The following is a 15151-nucleotide window of genomic DNA, read 5'->3' as shown; positions in this document are numbered from 1 at the left end:
TTGCTTTTACAGATGAAGAAACTGAGGCACAGAGATTAAAGTAATTTATCCTAAGTGTAACAGAGATGGTATTAGAACACAGGTCTGACTCCCTGCCTTCAATCATCAGGCCTTCCTTCTTTGGGGTTAATCAGTTTACAGCAATTTTTTCTGACTTGGATTTTTGTTTTTCTTTTTCTAGAGGAGGTCTGAATACATACCGCATGGCTCTCAGTGCAGTTTTGTATGCCAATTCAGCATCATGAGGTAGGAGAGAGGTGAAGAGATACTTGGCAAATGTGTGCATTGGAACACTCTCTCGATGGATGATTTCACCTAAACCACTATATGGTCCAGCTGTGTGAGAGAGAGAGAGAGGGGGGACAGATTTTACACATTGTCGAACACACACCACCATTTTTTGGACCTTTTAAAAAAACAGGTTTAAATTATAAATTGTTAATATGCCCAGAAAGAAAAAATGTCCAACACAAAGGGAAAATATTCCAATAGTCATGGTAGCGTGGGGGCCTTACAAATGATCAGATCTAAGCTCTTGCTTTGTCAGTGCTAAATAAAAACATAAAAGAAGAGGTATCCTGTTGGGCTTATTGTAGGATTCAGACAGTCCATGGGTCACAGAACACTTCTAAATTTATAGATGAATTTAAAATTCTTTTCCCAAAGTTTTTAATTAAAATCTGCAGTTTAAGCGAGGCTACTTTAGGCAGTAACCATTTTACAGAAAAGTATATTTTTCACACCGAGAATGGGGACTCCCCAATATCAGAATGGCAGTCAGCAACAGGAAGAAGTTACTGTTCAAATTTTGTTTAAAACAGCTAATATTTCTCAAGCACCATCAAGAGGAGACTGGGACACATTTTACAGTGAGCCCCCAAAAGATCAGTTTCCAGCTGACATCCACCAAATATCATAAGATTCTTGATAAAAATCAGAAGCCTCAGCAACACTGAAGACTTGCAGTTAAATTAAGCAAAAAATTAAAACAGAATATACCTTGCAACAAATTTTAGTCTCCTGTTTTTCCATGCACTTAAACGGTAGCTACATACAGTGTGAATTAATCTACGTTAAACATCCAAAAGGTCATCTTCCTATTGCATTACTAACTCTTTTTTGTTAAAGCTAATTATGAAGAAAGACTCACGAAACACAACTGATGTGATTATAATCTTAAATCACTTCAGTTTTTCTTTATGTGTTGACATTAGTTGTGCCTAAATTGTTTGAATGTACTGAACTCTTTGCAGTCAGGATTTCCCAGCACACAACAATGCAAGAGCTCCTTACCCACTCCTCGTAACTGTGTACTAGACAAGCATATTGCTATTCATTTAACCTCTACAGATTTCCTGCTATGACCACTTGCTTATTGCTCTCAGAAATCATGACGAGAAAATGATCTGAAAGCCTATCCTTTCATTCACAGAAGTGTGTAACAGACACCAGGGAAAGCTTGAGAAGCCATTCTGTCACAATAGGTCCCAGTACTAAGTAAATGGTGTAGTTCCACTGTTCATAGAGGCCAAGCTATGGAAAGGTGGTACAGGAAGTACAGAAACCATGTCTGCCACAGATCCTGGCAGATCACCTGTTACCACATCCAAAGGCCAACAGTAGCCTTGCAGTTCCACAGCCATATGAGATGAGGAGAGGAGAGAGGATTCCAGAACCAGCCAGCAACAATTTTGTCTCTTCTGACTTGTAGAGACTGGGATTTAGTGCGGCCTCAGGAGGAATAGTGTATTGCTCTGGATTCTCATGTGTAATCTTTCATTCAAAGTATTTTTCAGGAGACATACTTGCTTACTATCTGCATGAAAAGCTTTTCTCATTGTTCTGAGGCAATGAATTTAGCACCCAGATTTAAATATTCAGCCCTCAGGCTTTCCCCAACAGCCATCACCAGTAGAGTTGTGAGAACAGATTTTTTGCTTCACTAAACAAACCAAGAAATCAAAAAAACTGGGTTTCAGTTTGAACAAAAAAGTTTGGGCTGACCAAAATGACCAAAAATTTGGGCTGACCAACTTCATTACAAAAGAGTTCTTTTTACCTTTTTAAAAATTAAATTCAAATGAGAAGCTGAAATCTTTTGGTTAAAAAAAAAAAATGAACAAAGGGAATGCTTAAATTTTTCAAAATGTATAGGGTATTTTCCAACAAAAAACAATGCAACCAATTAGACATGAATTCACAAAATGTTTTGTTCTACTCAAACCTACATTTTGCTGTAAAACAGTTTCACCCAACAAATTCTGTTCAACTTTAATCACCGGACCCTCATGCAAACACTGAATATTCACATCACCCCTACAGCTCCTCAATTATTCAACAATCAATATGTAAGCACCTAGGATAATAGGGTAATAAGGAATAGCCAGAATGGATTTGTCTAAAACCAGTCATACCAAACCAACCTAATTTCCTTCTTTGACAGAACTACTGGTTTAGTGGATGGGGGAAAGCAGTACATGTGATATATCTAGATTTTAGTAAGGCTTTTGATAAAGTCCCATGACATTCTCATATGCAAACTAAAGGAAATGCAGTCTAGATGAAATTACTATAAGGTGGGTGTACAACTGGTTCAAAGACCATACTTAGAATACTTATCAATGATTTGCTGCCCAACTGGGAGGATTTGTCTAGTGAGGTTCTGCAGGTGTCAGTCTTGGGTCTGATACTACTCAATATTTTAATTAATTACTTGGATAATGGAGTAGAGACTATGCTTACAAAATCTGCAGATGACACCAAGCTGGAAGGGGTTGCCAGCACTTTGGAGGACAGGATTAGAATTCAAAGTGACCTTGACAAATTGGATAACTGATCTGAATTCAACAAGATGAAATTCAATATAGATAAGTGTAGTACTTTACACTTAGGAAAAATCAAATGCACAACTACAAAATGGAGAATAAGTGGGTAGTGGTAGTCCTGCTGAAAAGGATCTGGGGATTATAGTGGATTGAATGAGTCAATACTGTGATCCAGTTGCAAAAAGGCCCATCAGTCTGGGGCGTATTAACAGGAGTGTTGTATGTAAGACATGGGAGGTAATTGTCCCACTGTGTTCAGCACTGGTGAAACCTCAGCTGGACTACTGTGTCCAGTTCTGGACACCACACTTTAGGAAACATGGGGACAAGTTGGAGAGAGCCCAGAGGAGAGCAACAAAAATGATAAAAGGTTTAGAAAACCTGACCTATGAGGAAAGGTTAAAAAACCTAGCACATTTGGTCTTGAGAGAAGACGACTGAGGGGAGACCTGATAACAGTCTTCAAATATGTTAAGACCTGTTATAAAAGGGCTGATCAGTTGTTCTCCATGTCCACTGAAGGCAGAACAAGAAGTAATGGGTTTGATCTGCAGCAAGGGAGATTTGGGTTAGATACTAGGAAAAACTAACTATAAAAGAGTAGTTGAGTGCTGGAATAGGCTTCCAAGGTAGGTTGTGGAATACCCATCAGGTTTTTAATAACAGGTTGGATAAACATCTGTCAGAGATGGTTTAGGATTACTTGGTCCTGCCTCAGGACAGTTAGCTGGACTTGATACTTCTTAAGGTCCCTTCCAGCCCTACATTTCTATGTTTCAAGGATTTCCTTTGAAGCCCTTTCCAACAAGTACAAAAACCATGACCTGCTCACTAAAAAGGAGCTTAAAGTAATATATTTTAGGCCTTCCTAAAAATCAAAGTCTTAGTCTCAAAAGCATACAGGTAAACGTGTATGCAATTTTGCACACTTTCAGCACTTAATTGGGTTGCAAACAACATAGATATGATACTTATGTGATACAATTATTTTTCTCCACAAAATTTCAGTCACAAAAAATCAGAGGTTATTTTTCAAAATCAAGCCCTAAATACTAATACTTTTTATGTTTGACTAGACATGATATGAACTTATGAATACATCACTTTTACCTTAACTATATCCAAAATGCATAATATTCAGTTTCTGCACCAATCGTCTCAAATGAATGATTTGAGCCATTTAGTCTTGGACAGCGATAAAACCCTTGTTCATTTAGAAGGCTATCAGTACTTTGTCAGACTGCAAGTGACATATTTAGAACCTTGCTACCAGAGAACAATTGATAATCGTCAATACCTTTATCATTTGTAAGCCTGAACTGCATCATTAGGACACCAAAACAGACACCAAAACTATGAATAACTTAAAATTTAATTTGAAGCACAAATGCAATAAAAATGAAATGCAAGGAACAACAGGTCAGCAAGATGCTTTATCTTTCCAATGATGCAGTATTTTGAAGTACTTTAGATTTTATGATTAGAGGCTTGAAGGAAGATCTTTAACTGGAGTGATTATACTTCTAAAAAAATCTTAAAATTAGTACATAAGTCAACTCCCACAGGAATACTTTTTTTTTTTATTACAAAAGTTTAAAGAAACAGTTACAATCTATTTCAAGCTACCTTCTAATAGGAAGACTGCTTGCTTTCGAAAGATCTTCACCAGTGTATCATCCAATTCAATTTCCTGTAGCTTAGAAATGAGCTGCTCCTCATTTCGACAAACCTTCTCTTGTGCATACAAGCCATCTGGCATTATTCGCTGCTGCCCCAGACCTATCAATGCTACTTCCACAGCCAGCGTTAAGTAAGATTCCCCTTCTTCTAAGAATTTGTGTGAAGGCAGGTGCTGGTACTCTAGAGATTTGCACTGCCCCATGTTCTCTGTAAAGGATTACAAAACAAATAATACATCATAAACAATTTTCATCAATAATTGGCCTGCAGTCTCACATTCAAACATTTCTTTTACCAGTTATTTTAATTAAGAATTTTTAAAAAGTGAATTACTGTATAAACTTTGAAAGGTGCCACTAAAAATCACTCTTCGGTTTTGGTAACCATCTATTTTCAAATATCTTTTAAAAGGTTAAGATAAAAGAACACTGCCCTATTGTAAATCAATAGGGAGCTTCCATTCAATTATTTAGAACAGAAATGCATGCAACTGTCATTTAAAAATGAAGCCACACGTCTATACTGAAGACACATTAAAGTTGCAATAACTTCCAAAAGCCAGGAAACTCAGGTAAGAGAGATTCCATACTAAAGTGATGCGGTTATGAAAAATAGCAACTGTCCCAACTTTCTGTTCATAAGGCTGAAATAGCACCTTGCACTTCCCATTTTGTATGTGTGCAACTGATTGTTCCTTCTTAAGTGGAGTGCTTTGCATTTGTCCTTATTGAATTTCATCCTATGTACTTCAGACCATTTCTCCAGTTTGTCCAGATCATTTTGAATTTTAATCCTATCTTCCAAAGCATTTGCAACTCCTCCCAGCTCAGTATCGACCACAAACTTTGTGAATATACTCTCTATGCCATTAGATAAATCACTGATGAAGATATTTATATATTTTTTAAAATGTAAGACAATTATTTATTATATGGTAAATTATATTTCAGAATGTCTCTAAACTCAACTTGTTCCTTAGCAAGGGTAACATATAAAATTTCAATTTCAAACAAGTTACAAATAAATGCATTATTATGTTTGTATAAAATTGTTTAACATTTCATTCTCATATTATAGTGTGCTTGTTATTTTCTTATATAGCACCAAAGATTTGCATGGAGCTTCACAGATACACCATATTACAAAATATGGTCCCTGCCCCAAGCAGCTTACAAGCTACATCAGACACAAAATATATCTGGACAAATAGCTATAGGAAAGTGGAAGAAAACTGTAGCAATGAGAAGGGATACTGCTCTTGGGAGACCATATGCTAGAAAGCATATCATGAAAGTGATTTGTTGTTAAACATATTTGCTGTATTTTTACCTTTCTAAATTTAATTTTTTTTCTAGAAGTAGACGGTGCAGGATTAGAAGTTTACTGAAGAAAAACCTAGTTCAATCAAAAAATCCACACACAAAAATTAGTTTAGTTTTTAAACCTAAACTGAATTTTTTAGATTTTTCTCACCCAAATGAAAAACCAAAATTGTTTCCAAAATGTTGATTAAAAATGAAATGTTGAAACTCTTGCTTTTGAAAGTGTCAAAATGAAACACATCAACCTTTCTGAAAAAAATTTTTGCAGGTTTTTTTTGGCCAAAACTATTTGTGAAATTCAACCCAAATCCATATGCACAGAAAAATGTATTTTTTCAGCAAATTTAGTATTCACCAAAGCAAAAATTGCCCATTTCTACCGCTGATATAACTCATTATATGTTAGTTCTAGAAGATTACCCTGTAAAACAGCATACATTACACTAGGTATACCATCATTTTTAGATTCTTCCAGTAATTTCTTAGAACGAGGATCTAGTATTTTCTTATCCAAAGCAACACACCAAGTTTTATTAAAGAGATATTTCAAGCATAAAAGACACGCATTCTTCAAGCTTGAAATAATCATTAGCAATGTTTAAGGTTGTTTTCAGTTAAAGTTCATTAAAAAATATTTACTTCTTCAAGCACTGTCTCCCATGTTTTGATAGGGAATACTCTGCTCTGAAACAAATGTTTCCTTAAAGTTAAAGTTAATTTGAAGAGGAAAGGAAATAAAATGCTCAAAATTTCTCAAACAAACAAACAACATAGACCTAAAAACAGTTTTACCTGTGAAGTCTGAGAAGCCATGGAAGCTTTCATCATCCACCCTGCAGGCTTCCATAAGGCTACTGAAGAGGGTGCCAACTGGATCCAATGGGTGCCCCACCCAGCCTTCAAGATTAGTTATTGAGGTTATTCCTTTGTGGAGAAGTTCTACATCAGGAAAATTTGATAAATATAAAATGATAGGTGAGTTTTAGCAATTAACACTAAAACAAGACATTATCCTGGGCACTCTGTCCAACATCCATAGAATTCACAGTAGTTTGTGTTCAGAAATAAACAGAGTAATACTTTTCTGACTACTTATTTGCTGTCCCTCATAAACATGTAAAGGAAAATGAATGAAGCTCTCACACAGCTCTTCTTTCCACATGCTCCAGAGGGTTGCACCATGGGTCAGAAATTCCAACCCTAGTGTCTTTTTGAAAACTCTTATTTGCTAGCCATGTAGTCCCCTGGGTGGGGGGAGTAGCAAGAGAAAGCATCTTTGCTGAAAAGTTACAGTAAAGAGGAAACACTTCTGTGAGATAAATGGCAATTTCAGTTTCCTCATCCAGAAACATTGCAGCACCAATTTTATATTCTAAGTGAATCTGATAGAGCTGAAAGAAATAATAAAAATACTTTAAAGTCTTCCATTTTCATAAATAAAATATGAGCTTATCTTACATCTAAATATTTATTAAAGTAATAAACTCAGGATGACAGCTTCTTTGAAAAAACAGAGTCAAGGGTTTAAATGAGGTATTGTATACAAGAAAAAACTGCCCTTTAAATTGACAAAGTGTGGTTTCTTGTCATTCTTAAATTCAAGGCAACAAATTCCTCCATGGATACTTTGTTTCATAGCTGTCAACTATCAATCAATCAGAGCATGAAAAAAAATTACTGTTTAGCACAGTGAATTGAAGGAAGTACAGCTGTGGTAATAGAGGTTATAGGGTCCCCAAATTCCTCTTCTACGAGCAGACATTCCCATGACAGTAGCTTCCTTTTGATTGCAATTCTAAACTTACGGTTCCCCTGGACATGTATGTACTGTGTAAATACGTGAGATTAAAGGCCATATTGGTAAAAAAATGTAACTGCATAAAAAACCCACTGAGTGTAATAATTGTGCTCCATTTCTCCACTCCAAATACCTTTGCAGCTGCAACTCCTCCTGTCCCATTTCACAGGAAAAGTGTCATCTCTAAGATTGATCATGCTTAATACACACCGTCAAGCTTTCGAATGCTGGAAAGATTGCTTTTTACTTATCTGATACGTGGAGCTATTCAAGCAGCACAGCTATAGCACAGAAATTAAAATTTTCAAGCTGAAAGACATTACCAGGTGGACTTTTTTTGGGACTCAACTGACATGTTTATTGTAATCAATAACATACTAAGAAAATAAAACAAATTGTTCCACCAACAAGCAGTGTGTGTGAAAGTAAAGATTAAACCAAAAATGATTATTGTAACCATCTAGACTTCCACATGCCAACATGAGTAACCTCTCTGCCTTCTAAATGACACCCTTGTACTTGATTATACCTATTTTTGTCTGTTTATGATCTTCACTTGCAGTGTCACAACCAACAAAGGCTTCAATCCTCCAATCACATATCCACATGTTTAACTCTACTCATGTGGAATGTATTAGCAGGAGTGTTGTAAGCAAGACATGAGAAGTAATTCTTCCGCTCTACTCTGCGCTGATTAGGCTTCAGCTGGAGTACTGTCCAGTTCTCCTTAACCTCTGAAGCAATGGGCTTAAATTGCAGCAAGGGAGGTTTAGGTTGGACATTAGGAAAAACTTCCTGTCAGTGGTTAAGCACTGGAAAAAATCGCCTAGGGAGGTTGTGGAATCTCCATCATTGGAGATTTTTAAGAACAGGTTAGACAAACACCTGTCAGGTATGGTGGATAATACTGAGTCCTGTCATCAGTGCATGGACCTGGACTACATGACCTCTCGAGGTCCCTTCCAGTCCTATGATTCTATTGGAGTAATCCGATTGACATCTATGGGACTACAATGGCGAGAATAAACCTACACACATACATATAGTGTCTGTGGAACTGGGGCCTAAAACAAAAAACTCTATGGGCAGGAGTCGAGTCTTTACTTGCATATATGGGAGATGTCTAGCACATTTCTGAGTGCTCTAAAGTATTTTTTTTAAAGAAAAGCCCAAGGGGGAAAAAAGCAAGAGCTGCAACATTAAAAAAAAAAAAAAAAGACATCTCAAACTAAAACAGTGTTCTCAGCTGTTCTTACACAGTGTGCACCACATGTTGCAGCAACTGTCTCATGGACAATAACAACATCCCTATGGCAACTGCAGCAATTGCTTACATGGAAAACTAATGTTAGAAAATAATTTAGTGTATTTTAGCTGTCTAGTTGGTCAATTTAGCAGCTGGAAACGAGAAACACCAGTACTATGTGACTAGTCAGCTGCTTGCAGACCACCAGCAGATTCTCTATACAGCACCAGTGGTTCTCTCTCTCTCGCTCTCTCTCTCTCTCTCTCGCACACACACACAGCTCAGTTTGGAAAATGGCAAAGCCATAGGATGTTGAGTGAAGATGTGTTACATAATGAGATTTCCCTGAAAATTCTGACAAGTAATAGTAACAGTTCTTTGCACTCATATAGAGCTTTTTAATCTAAGAATCTCAAAATACTGTATAAACATTAATGACTGTAGTTTCACAGAACCCATCGAAGGTCAGCAAGTGCTGCTAGGCTGGTTTTACAGTTAGGAAAACTGAGGCAGAGAGAGATTGAAGGTTAAATTTTCAAGCCAGATGTCCTCTGCTTATGCTCTTACACACTTATTTCTGTACAAACACCTTCACAGGTCTTAAAAAAGTTTAAACACATCACACACAGGTATCTGCATCCACAAAGCACAGGTGTATATGCCAGGGGAAGGCAACCTATGGCACACGTGCCAAAAGCAGCACACAAGCTGATTTTCAGTGGCATTCACACTGCCCGGGGGGGGGGGGCGGGGGGGGGCGGGGCTCTGCATTTTAATTTAATTTTAAATGAAGCTTCTTAAATGTTTTAAAAACCTAATTTACTTTACAAACAACAACAATTTAGTTATATATTATAGACTTATAGAAAGAGACCTTCTAAAAACATTAAAATGTATTACTGGCACACGAAACCTTAAATTAGAGTGACTAAATGAAGACTCGGCACACCACTTCTGAAAGGTTGCTGACCCCTGGTATATGCAAACAAAAATGGAGACTAGAGTCTAAAAAACAAGCTTTAATGCAGGATTCCTTGGAAGAACTGGGAATAGAACTAAGATCCCTAGCTTCCATTCCTGTTCCTTAACAAAGCCATTCCTTCTTCCTTGTATATGAGGAAGCCTGTTCAGGTCCAAGCCACCCTTTTACTTCTAATCTTAATGTTAGATTAATTTGAGTGGCCAAGGACTGAACAGGCCTTTCGGAGATTAGACCCTTATGAGATAATTCCTTCAAAAATAAGGATGAAGTACATTGCTAGGACAGTGCTGACAAAGTTACACCACAGATAGCAATGATTAGAGAACTTCTTTCCAGTTATATTAATCCAGTATCTTTCACAAGCACTAAAACTTATTAAGAGTCTCATTCTACACTAGGCATTTCTTCAATTATTTTGTTATCCTTTCTGTCTCAGAAATACATTGCTCAAATTAAATTCTCCTCAGGGAGAGAGGAACAAAAAAACCCCAAACCATGCAACCACACACAAAATGCTCCATTTTTAAAAGATTACACAAAAGCAATATTTGTATTGCGATAAGGCCTGAATCTCCTCACCAGGATCAGGACCTCAATTATGCTAAGTATATTACAAAAAGAGATAGGGAGATATGGTCCTTGCCCTAAAGAACTTACACTCTAATAAAAATCTTAGACATCCAAAACATTACATTTCTCACTGGCCAAATAAACTGGTAATGAAGAGTTACTAAAGGTCACCGCCACTTTTGTAGCTTCTAATACAGTTTCCTCATGCGAAGTTCCATACTAGTTTTCTGGTCACCTTGTAGGGAAGAGAGGAGGGCAAAGGCCACTACATTTACCTTTCTTCTGAGCCCGGAACATGTCCAACTGTTTCTGCTGCTGTCTTCTCAGTGTGTTAACAATAGCTATTGCTAGCCTCAGTGCTTCTCTTGGGTATCCATGAGATCGTAATGCATCAACCCTTGCACAGGCTGTAGGAACATGTTCTAAAACAGAGAACATAATTGGAAGAAAAAAAGTACATCCATGTCTGTAACGCGCCCCACCTCCCCCAATTTTACAATGCTGCTCAAAAGGTTATTTATTTATTTATTTATAAGTTATGTGAAGGGACTTAAAAGGTTATTTCTGAACCAGCATTTGAAGGGAGGCTCTGTTCCTATTTCCAGGCCTTCCATTCATCTTCCCACCATCCCCCAAAAATAATGCCACAGAAACTGAACAAAGCAGCAAGTCATGGAAACATCTTTCCGGTTTAGCCACTTACCATGCCAGAGGGGCCACCCGTGAGAGTCAAAGAGCGAGTTTTCAGTGTCGTCATGGTAACAGTAGTTGGTGTATAAGTCACTGCTGATAATGTGCTGTAAGTGGCTGTCCTGCCAGTGGAGATCGCATGCCTCGATAGCTCGAGTGAACACCGTCCGATGCGGTCTGTTTGATGAATCTGTCATTTTCACAAATACAGAAAGCTGTCATCAGCTTTTATTTATTCACATTTGAATAAATCATTCACAATATTTTTCAGTCTTAATGTCTAATTCCTCCCCTCACACTCATGGTACCTGTCTCCTTAAGTAGCAGACTACAGATGACATTTTCCACATCCTAAATACTAGATAAATCAGATGATGTTTATTCCACTTATTCACCTTTCCTTCATAAAAAAGGAAAAAGATCTACATCCATTAAAACTAATGCTAGACGGTGCTCTGTAAAGAGAACTGTCAAATTGCCTTCTATTTTAGCAATGTATATTGAACACTCCCACTAGACACACGAAGAGGGAATTCAGCACACTCCCAAATTTTTCTTGAATCCTGGGAGGTCCAGTCCTGCTAGTATCATTGGCTTCTACCTGTCACTTCAGCCATGTAGCTCTGCTGGAATCTAGAGTCAGTGTATTGGGGCAGGACTCTGATAAAGTGTTGCTTTTTATTTTGTTTTTAAAGCTGACATGGTATGATTCTACATACTTTAAAATACTTGTTACCTTTGTCATATTAAATAATTTTTAAAAAGGTATAAAATACTTGGAATAAAGTAGACATAGTATACTACAAATCATAGCACTGATATGAATTTCTATGGGAGAACTCCATGTGGCAGCAGAATTCTGTTGCTGCCAAGATGTCAGTCAGAGCTGAAATCAGCGTACGTTGGTCTGGACATTAGGAAACCCAACAAGAAAAATCTTTGTAGGGAGTTATGTGCTGAATGTCCCCCGTTTTCCCTGGCTACAGGTGGAGATTAAAAGCTAATCTGGAAGTGAATGAAATTTTACAATTCCCTTCACAGGTATCTTTCAAGAGACTGCAAATGACCCACGGGAGACACCTCACCAGTCCAAGCTTTTATCTTTTTCTTCCGCAGGCATTAAATTTTCCTTCATTTTATATAAATTTGAAATCAATATGTGTTCCAAATATTGTAGACATGAGGCTTCCCAGATGCATGTTTCTGTATTGCAATATTATATTCTTATATAAATAGAGCTCTTACTTGTATAAATGGAGGACATTTCCCCCACCCTGGTCCTTAGCAAAGCAGCATCCTTTGCCCAAGAAGGGCCGGATGGGACTTTCTTCAAAGTTGAACATCTCTCCTAGATTAACCATAGAGACTGCTGCAGAGCAACAAGACACCTCCCCTCTCTAAGAAGAGAGTGTCCTGCCTGCAGCAGTCCCAGCCCCATGAATAGAACCTGGGATCTTGTGTCAGTGCAGAGTGTTAACCACAGGGCTGATCCCACAAATAGATGCTTCATTTTAACACATCTAATTTCATTTAGTTGCAGTAGCATCTCTTTAAATAGCTATGAAAGCTTCACAACTGAATAAAACCACATATAGAAAAGCTCAGAAAAGCACGTCTGCAGTGATAACAGCTTAAAGAGCAAGCCAAACCAAACCCAAACCAAAAATGTTTATATGATATACTTTAAGTACAATTCCTGAAATTAACTGAAATATAGATATATGCAGCATAGATAAAACTAACATTTTTATAAAACAAAGGGGTTGGGAACATTTAGGGATGACTCGATCTTGAAATATTTTATTTCGTAAATACATTTAAACACACACACACACACACACACCCCTTGCTAAACTATCGTTACAAAACTGTATTCGTCCTCCCTTTACTTGTCCATACCAACTCCCACTCCCAAGAGCGAGAAAGTTACTTGTCCCAGGAAAGAAAGTAGAATTTTGTAGGGATACATTAATATACAGGTTATAGTATATGTTACAATTAGTGCATCTGTTCAGACTCACCTTGGTTAGCATTTGCACCCTGAGGCAAAGCATTGGTTAAATTGGGCAGCTCGTTTCCATGGTTTCCATCTTCCCAGGGACAAACATCCACACTGTTCCATTTTTTCAGCTGTTTTAGCCAACTGGCCTTCTGCTCCAACTTGCAGTGGGGATTTAAGACTATACACATCCATAGAGCACCTGATTTAAAAAAATTGCTCAATTAACTTTTCTATTAAAAGAGCAACAGCCAATGACTAAATTTTAAAAAACTATGGAGTTTTACCAGATGGTATTTTTATACTATAATGTTATTTCTCCTGCAAAGCCACATTGTTAGCCTCCAAATGTGGTTGAATACTAGCAGACCATGCGTTCCTGACTCAGCATCATGGGGTTAATGTGGTCTTTTTCAACCATCCCAAATAACTTAATTAGAACACACAATCTTTCTATTGAAATTGAAGATATAAAAAGATAGTGAGACTTCATATGAAGCACTACAAAATCCAAAGCCTCCACTCTATAGTTTGTCAGAAAGGAATATCAGTTTAAAGTGAAAAGAGCGCGAATCCATACTCATGTTACAAAACTCAACCACTCACCCTTTTGTTTTAATTCTAACAGAGGAAGCAAGTGCATCAGTTTAAACAACGCAAAAAAAAATGTAGAAGAATTACATAGCAAATATAGTTCTATTTATTTCCCAGTTTTACATTACAGTAAAATATTTTGAAATCAAATTAAATATATTAAACACAAGTATACACACACTGTACATATATACCTCCGCATCCTCAGAACTTATCAAAACCTATCCAAAGAACTGTAATTCACACTCAAAATCATTTTCAAATCACATTTGGATTTGAGAGATTTAATATTCAATCAAAATTGCAGCACTTTTTAATACACTTATTTTTACTGCCATTATTTCAGTAATTATCCTATTTCCATCATAATCCATCACGATCATAAGACAGTTCGTTTATAAGCCGACTCCCCCAAGATGGATAAGTAAAAATGGTAAAAACTGTATGACTCTTTCATAAGCCGACCCTATATTTCAGGGGTTGGCAAACTTCGGCTCCCGGTCAGTCAGGGTAAGCTGCAGGCGGGTCGGGACGTTTTGTGTACCTGGAGCATCTGCAGGCATGGAGCCCCTCAGTTCCCTGTGGCCGCGTTTTGCCGTTCCCAGCCAATGGGAGCTGCAGGAAATGGCGCCACTTCCCGCAGCTCCCATTGGCTGGGAACAGCAAAACGCGGCCACAGGGAACTAAGGGGCTCCATGCCTGCAGATGCTCCAGGTACACAAAACAACGTATTAGGTATTCAATTCAAATCATCAAATTTTGGTGTAGACCCGTTTATAAGCCGACCCCTGCTCTTTGATGCGTCACTTTTTTACCAAAAATATTCGGCTTATGAACGAGTATATACGGTAGGTTAAACTGTAAAATCTGTTTTACATTCCCTCTTTACACAACTCAGAGAAAGCTAATTTGTGCTGACATTTCACACATACCGTCAGTTCAAAATCTGACTCCCTGACACTGTGTAACAGAGCATCCACAAATACTTCAGGGTCTGTGGCAACAATTTTCAAATGAAAACATTTTTCTCTGAATCAGCTGTCTCTTTACCAATGTGAACTTTGACAGCAGCATGAAGACGTGCTATTTAGTAAAACTTCATTTGTTCATTAAGGACGTACTTTACACACTATAGGAGATTTGCAGAAGTGCCTAAAAACTGCGTTACAGATGCCCAAAAAAAAGAATAAAGATGCAGCTGGCTCACCTAAGATAGCAAGCTATTTATTATTTGGCTACTAGAGTTTAACTAAGAAAGTAAAAGGTATACCTGGAACACAGGCCATCATAAAACATTGATTTCTAGAAGTAACTTAGCATGCTAGTATGCCACACACCATGGTATGGGAGCATATTCTTAAGTACCACTTCATGATGAGCCAGTGGAAATTGAGGGCTTGATCTTGTAAGGTTAAAAGTCCTCAGATGCTGGTGTGGAAATGGGG

The 15151-nt window shown here is 37.5% G+C and overlaps 1 protein-coding gene across 4 annotated transcripts in view; it reads right to left on the bottom strand.

Annotated features, from left to right (window-relative positions):
- ZSWIM6 (zinc finger SWIM-type containing 6) overlaps positions 1-15151 on the bottom strand; it is a 170464-nt gene that overhangs the window by 23600 nt on the left and 131713 nt on the right. For all 4 annotated transcript variants that reach the window (XM_074952604.1, XM_074952601.1, XM_074952603.1 and 1 more), the window contains exons 5-10: positions 13135-13314; positions 11127-11303; positions 10699-10845; positions 6620-6766; positions 4452-4712; positions 201-336 (exon numbers count right to left, since the gene is read on the bottom strand). In XM_074952604.1, the coding sequence (XP_074808705.1) occupies positions 201-336; positions 4452-4712; positions 6620-6766; positions 10699-10845; positions 11127-11303; positions 13135-13314 (1048 nt within the window). The remainder of the gene's footprint in view (positions 1-200; positions 337-4451; positions 4713-6619; positions 6767-10698; positions 10846-11126; positions 11304-13134; positions 13315-15151) is intronic.

This window comes from Natator depressus, chromosome 5 (assembly GCF_965152275.1).
Source record: "Natator depressus isolate rNatDep1 chromosome 5, rNatDep2.hap1, whole genome shotgun sequence".
In the NCBI taxonomy this organism is placed as follows: domain Eukaryota; kingdom Metazoa; phylum Chordata; order Testudines; family Cheloniidae; genus Natator; species Natator depressus.
The sequence above is the reverse complement of the archived record's forward strand: the minus strand, read 5'-3'. Positions and strand labels throughout refer to the sequence as shown.